This window comes from Scaptodrosophila lebanonensis, unplaced genomic scaffold (assembly GCF_003285725.1).
Source record: "Scaptodrosophila lebanonensis strain 11010-0011.00,11010-0021.00 unplaced genomic scaffold, SlebRS2 tig00000085-arrow-pilon, whole genome shotgun sequence".
Taxonomy (NCBI): Eukaryota; Metazoa; Arthropoda; class Insecta; order Diptera; family Drosophilidae; genus Scaptodrosophila; species Scaptodrosophila lebanonensis.
In genome coordinates, this window is record NW_022060564.1 from 4,398,622 (window position 1) to 4,404,621 (window position 6,000).

Genomic DNA, 6,000 nt, shown 5'->3' on the forward strand with positions numbered 1-6,000 from the left:
TGGAGATTGTATTATTATTTCAGATTATTAGTTCAAGCCAACTGTTAAATATTTAAGCACATGATTTTGTTTTAGGTTCCTTTATTATTATACAAACATTTCTTATTTAATTGTTAATATAAATCCAACATTTTTCTGCAGAATTGTCCAAATGTTTGTGTTATTTTGTTCTTATAATGCAGATAAGATAGCTACTTCGACGTTAGACTAATTCGTCAAATTCTAATTATAATTTTGTCATAATTGTGATTCATTCATGTCTTTAATAAATTTGTGATGGACTTAGAAATTAGTGGAAGTGAAAGGAAAAGTGAAAAGAAAGGATCCACTAAAGTGCAATTAATTGCCACAATTATTTTCTAATGGCTACACCTTTTTGTATTGCTTTCATGAAATATTATTATTTTGTTATTTTAATTTTTATTTGCTGCAATATTATATATTGATTCCCATTCGATTTCTTGAAGCACTTGCCCCAATTTATGGGCAATCATAAAGCTTACACAGCTCCTGCAAGTCCCTTTTCCGCACGACTACACCATAGCCATTCGATTTAAGCACCAATTAAGACCTAGTAGTACATGTGTGTACTGGTATGTTGTTATGTGGGTCCTACCACAATATAACGGACTGCTAACCGACTTTCTGCTTAACACCCACACGCTGTGCCGCGTACACAAACATTCAATCAGCCAGTCATATAAAATCTAATCGAATCATTGACCTGTGAACCGTGGTGTACTGAGCACATGGGATATCTGGGAGTATAAAAGCACGACTGGGATAACCCAGAGGCAAACAGTTGCAAAGGGAACTCGTCGATTATGCAGGTTCGGGAATTGCTGCTCGTTGCGGTGCTGCTGCCGCATAGTCTCCACGCATTGCGCTACAGCCAGGGAACTGGAGATGAGAATTGCGAGACTCTCAAATCTGAAATTCATCTCATCAAGGAGGAATTCGACGAGCTGGGACGCATGCAGCGCACCTGCAATGCAGATGTGATTGTGAATAAGTGCGAAGGACTGTGCAACAGTCAGGTGCAACCATCTGTGATTACGCCGACGGGGTTTCTGAAAGTCAGTATAAACACAATTATCTCTACAACAAAACAAATAACACTGATCGAAGCTATTTGGTAACAGAAAGGGTGCTTTTAACATATTCAAGACATTTAACTAAGCTCGTACTTGGACTTAATAGAATTGGTCTAGCTTTTGTAAAACAGCGCCTTTGAAAAAATAGAGAGCTTCTATAAACAAAACATTTCTTCATAAATACTTTTATATTACCCAGAAACCAATGAAGCGCCCTAATCCCAAAGCTATTATTATTCGTATGTTCAGGAGGACAATTGTGAATTGTGTAAAATTTTTTGTTATCTTTCGTCAACAATTCAAAGTTTTTTCTAACAATATCTGGTACATTGTTTTCTTAAATTATTTATATAAAATTAGGTACTAATAATGAAAATTAACATCAAGTTATTATAAAATCAAAGGGTTTGGTTGCCTGAAGAAAATTTCACAAAAATGATTTTGATCAGAAACGTTAAAAACCAATACCTGTATTACAGAATTGTTTAACATTTATAGAAATTTATTTGTGTTTTTATTTACTAGCTGTTAGTATATTCTTTACAAATTTTTGAGACAAATTGTGCACAACATTGGTTTCTTTTCGACTTCAACTACCCCAACAATTTAATTTTAATTTAATTTTAATTTGAATTTAATTTTCGAAAAAACTTTGCTCATGTTATTATCGCGACTGTAGCTCGATATTTTTATACCCTGTACCCGTAGGGTAAAAAGGGTATATTAGGTTTGTGCAAAGTATGTAACATACAGAAGGAAGCATCTCCGACCCCATAAAGTATATATATTCTTGATCAGCATGACGAGAGAAATCGATCTAGACATGTCCGTCCGTCTGTCCGTCTGTCCGTCCGTCTGTCCGTCTGTCCGTCTGTCCGTCCGTCTGGATGAACGCAAGGATCTCAGAAACTATAAAAGCTGGAATAACCAAAGTTGGCATCCAGATTCTCCTAGGTCCGAGTAAGGACGAGTTTATTTTATTTTTTGGAATTTTCCCCCCCTTCCCCCGCTACAGAATTTCGTCAATAGCGTCCACATTTCAAATGCTACCTAAACCAAACTTTGCACACATAATTTGTATATAATTGTCTATTGTTGTTCAAAATTTTATTCAATTCGGTCAATTCTAAGAAAAGTTATTAGCAAAACAAATTTTCGCCAGTACAACCCCCACAAACTGCAGCAACAAGTTCACTCTTCTTCTTCCTCTTTTTGCTGCTGCTATGGGCGCATATAACTCAGTGACGCAAGTTTACCTGGGTACAGGGTATTACACTGTCGGGCTTGCTCGACTGTAGCGTTCTCTCTTGTTGGAAATGGGTTTATGTTAAAATTTAAGATCTTTTTTTGTCATTTTTCGAATTGAAATTCTAGATAATGTGAAATTGTTCCCGAGTATAAGACTCGATGCGCTTAAAAAAATTACATTTATAAAATTAATTGCAGTTTTGAAAATTCTGTAAGAGTGTTCTCATATATAAACAAGAGAGAACGCTACAGTCGAGCAAGCCCGACAGTAAAATAGCCTGTACTCTCCACAAAAAAGAAAAATTAAAAAAAAAAAATTAAATTATTAAAAAAAATTAATGAATTAATTAATTTAATTAAATTAGAATATATGTTTATGTTTAGTTTTAACAGCATACATTTACATCACGTACCTATGCGTGTTTATATGCGTGTATGTATGCAGCACAAAGTTGAACCAAAGCAGCAACAACAACAACAGCTGCGGGCAGCGCTGCCGACAGAGGCAGCGCATGAGCAGCGATTTTACTTATGGCTATAACTTTCTTCAGAATTGACCTATCATGATGAAATTTGGCACACGGACACATTAGTACTAACTGGATGTACCTACCAAAATTGATTTCCAAATTCCGAGAATTACGGAAGTTATAAGAAAAAACACGAATTGCGGGGGAGTGGGGGGGTGCATCGAAAAAAAACTCAAACTCGTACTTTCTCGGTCTTAGGAGAATATGGAAACCAAGTTTGGTTATTCTAGCTCTTATACTTTCTGAGATCCTTGCGTTCATACGGACAGACGGACAGACGGACAGACGGACAGACGGACAGACAGACGGACAGACGGACGGACGGACGGACAAGGCTATATCGACTCGGCTTCTCATCCTGATCAAGAATATATATACTTTGTGGGGTCTGCCACGCCTCCTTCTGTGTGTTACATACATGCGCACAAAACTAGTATAGCCTTTCACCCTTTGGGTACAGGCTATAAAAATGTAAAACTGTCGCGTTATGGCTAAATCTGAGGCCGATTCCGCAGCAAACCAACATTTAAAAATGAAACCTCTAGATAATGCTTGCCAACTTATTAGAAATATTTGTTCTTAAATATTATATATTGAGGCTCCCCGCCACACAATCAATCACTCAATCAGTATTTGGCAAGATTTGAATTTTGAAAGAAACAAAATTTGAATTACATTTTTTCAGGAGTGCTATTGCTGCCGCGAAAGCTTCCTCAAGGAAAAGGTAATTACTCTAACTCATTGCTATGATCCGGATGGCACGCGCCTCACCTCCCCGGAAATGTCGAGCATGGACATCCGTTTGCGGGAGCCAACTGACTGCAAGTGTTTCAAATGTGGCGATTTCACGCGCTAGACACCCTCCCGGAACATCGAGGACGAGCCTTGTGTAGTTGTTTGACGGAAGTATGAAGAGTTCAACAAAAATAAAGCTACCACTTCATCGACGTTCATAATCGCCCCTGTCTATGTGTGTAGTTTTTTTTGTATTGGTCCCCAGGGTATTGCATATGACCCATTGATTTCAGCTCTCGAATGGGTGTCAGATATATGCCACTCCAGCGGCATTTCAGCAGCTGCAACAGCACGGATTGGGGTTATTGATTTCAATGCACAACAAACATTCGGTTTATGTAGCTTTGGGCACACTTGACAACTCAATTGCAGTGTATTGGGTCGAAATGTGTTGCCAATGCATAAAATGTGACTTGGGGCCACCCATTTCGGGACTAGGATTTGATATTTGGGTTTGGGGATAAATTATTGACAGCTTTATTGTAAGCCTTGGCATAGTCCAGTGCAGCGCACAGCACGCAAACAAATCAATCGCCTTAAATACGTATTGTTAACACCCTGGTAGAGAAGATAGACTCGATATCTCAAGCAAATTTACTTCTTTAAGTACGATTAGAGATGAACTTTGGCTCGAATTTAGACCGCCACTTTTCAGTGTACATATATAATCACATATATAGTACATTAGCTAGAGAGTATGTACTTATTTTGAAATAAAGTCTTAGCACTTAACTTTATGCATTGGAATATTTAAGGTTCCATTTTTCTGTTCCGGACACAAAAAATCGCCTGCATTTTCACTCCATGCATTATTTTCATCTTCGGGATAATAATAATAAATACATATATTTTGGTAAATCTAAAGAATTCATTGCTAAGCAGCAACTGGGTATAGGGCTGGAATATTGGCATTAAGTATATAACTGGCATTATGGTGAACATTCTTTGCCTAAATCCCAAGCATTGCCAAGTTGTCAACCACATTCGTGCTTTATCTCTAATTGAAGACTCCTGATCTGCCAGTCATACAACTGTTCTGAAAATTCTACAATAAAAGCTTTAAATTTGATGACTGCATATCCTAAACAGCATTCAATTCTTTAAATGTATTAACAAACTATGTCCAGTTTCAAATTAGCCAAAAGGCATAGCATAAGAAAGGTTTCAAATGTATGATCTTCTTCAATTTTTTTTTTTGAGATAGTTGAAAAAATTTGTTTAAAAATTGGGAAAAGCAGTACGGCATTGCTAAAGAAATCACAAAAGAGTGGAAGCTGTGGATCCGACAAAATATTTGCTGTTATTTCAAAGAACTTTTTTTAAGGCCTAAAAGGATGAACTAGTATAACTACGCTGCTTTCGTTCTTTTCCAAATTATTTGTCTAATTTGTTTAGAGCATAGTTTTCCAAATATTACATAAGTATTTAAAACGAAATAAAAAAAAATAGGGAAGGTTCTATTGAGCTAAAGCAATTGACAAAAATAAGTTGTAGAAGTAAATATATATTTTAAAAGAAGTAACTGCTAAAAAATATTGATAGTATAAAAGACTCCTGTACTTGTTTTTCCAAAACATACACCCCTTTTAACAATTTTGTTAAATGCCGCGTACTATATTTAGAAAATGTTGTAAGTTGTTGGGCTTCTTACGTGGCTAAGTACAGTGAAGTAAAACATAAAACCGCTCATTGACCACAGTTTGGAGTCGAAACACACCCATATCATGGCAAACTAAGTGCAGTGTTGGTTGCATTTTAATGAAATGTTTACAGTCGCCCCTCCCCTCAATCCCTCAGTCCCTCAGTCCGACAGTCCGTACACCGTTCGACACGACATCAAGGTGCGTGACTCGATTTGCGCTGACGCCGTGGGCAAACAGAGCGGCGCATGCGCAGCGATGCCACCGCATAATCGACTAGCTCTGCCTCAACCTCAGCCTCAGACTCAGCCTAGAACTGAGCTGCTAATATATGTTATACCTATACGAAGTACACACACACACACATACTATACATACATGCAGTTATATAGTGTGTATACATATAATTTATATTGTGTCGGCACATTGCGCTGTTGATGGAGCAACTGACACTATCACGACGGCACCAACTAGTCGCTGCACTGAGCCACAAACGTATTTGGACAAATCAATTGAATTAGTGTGGGATATATTTAAAGCTGATTTGGGGTGCAGGAAGAGCATTAAGCTTTAGGAAAGCATCGTAATTTTTAAATTTATATATATATAATTCAATAAAAATTTGGGGGAGACAAAGCTATAGATTTATTATATCAACCGATTCCAGTTTGCTTCAATAAGAGTATTTAATAA

The 6,000-nt window shown here is 37.1% G+C and overlaps 1 protein-coding gene across 1 annotated transcript; it reads left to right on the plus strand.

The window, feature by feature from the left end:
• The first annotated feature begins 824 nt into the window (after window positions 1-824).
• LOC115626446 (partner of bursicon) lies at window positions 825-3,728 on the plus strand. Its single transcript, XM_030521821.1, has 2 exons — window positions 825-1,076; window positions 3,558-3,728. Exons 1-2 carry the CDS (start codon window positions 825-827, stop codon window positions 3,726-3,728), a joined length of 423 nt encoding a protein of 140 aa, XP_030377681.1.
• The last annotated feature ends 2,272 nt before the right edge of the window (window positions 3,729-6,000 follow it).

Bases quoted from the DNA above. Each gene is read 5' to 3' on its own strand.
- LOC115626446 (XM_030521821.1), top strand. From the start codon at position 825: ATGCAGGTTCGGGAATTGCTGCTCGTTGCGGTGCTGCTGCCGCATAGT. The intron at 1,077-3,557 runs GTCAGTATAAAC...ACATTTTTTCAG, and splicing joins CGCCGACGGGGTTTCTGAAA to GAGTGCTATTGCTGCCGCGA.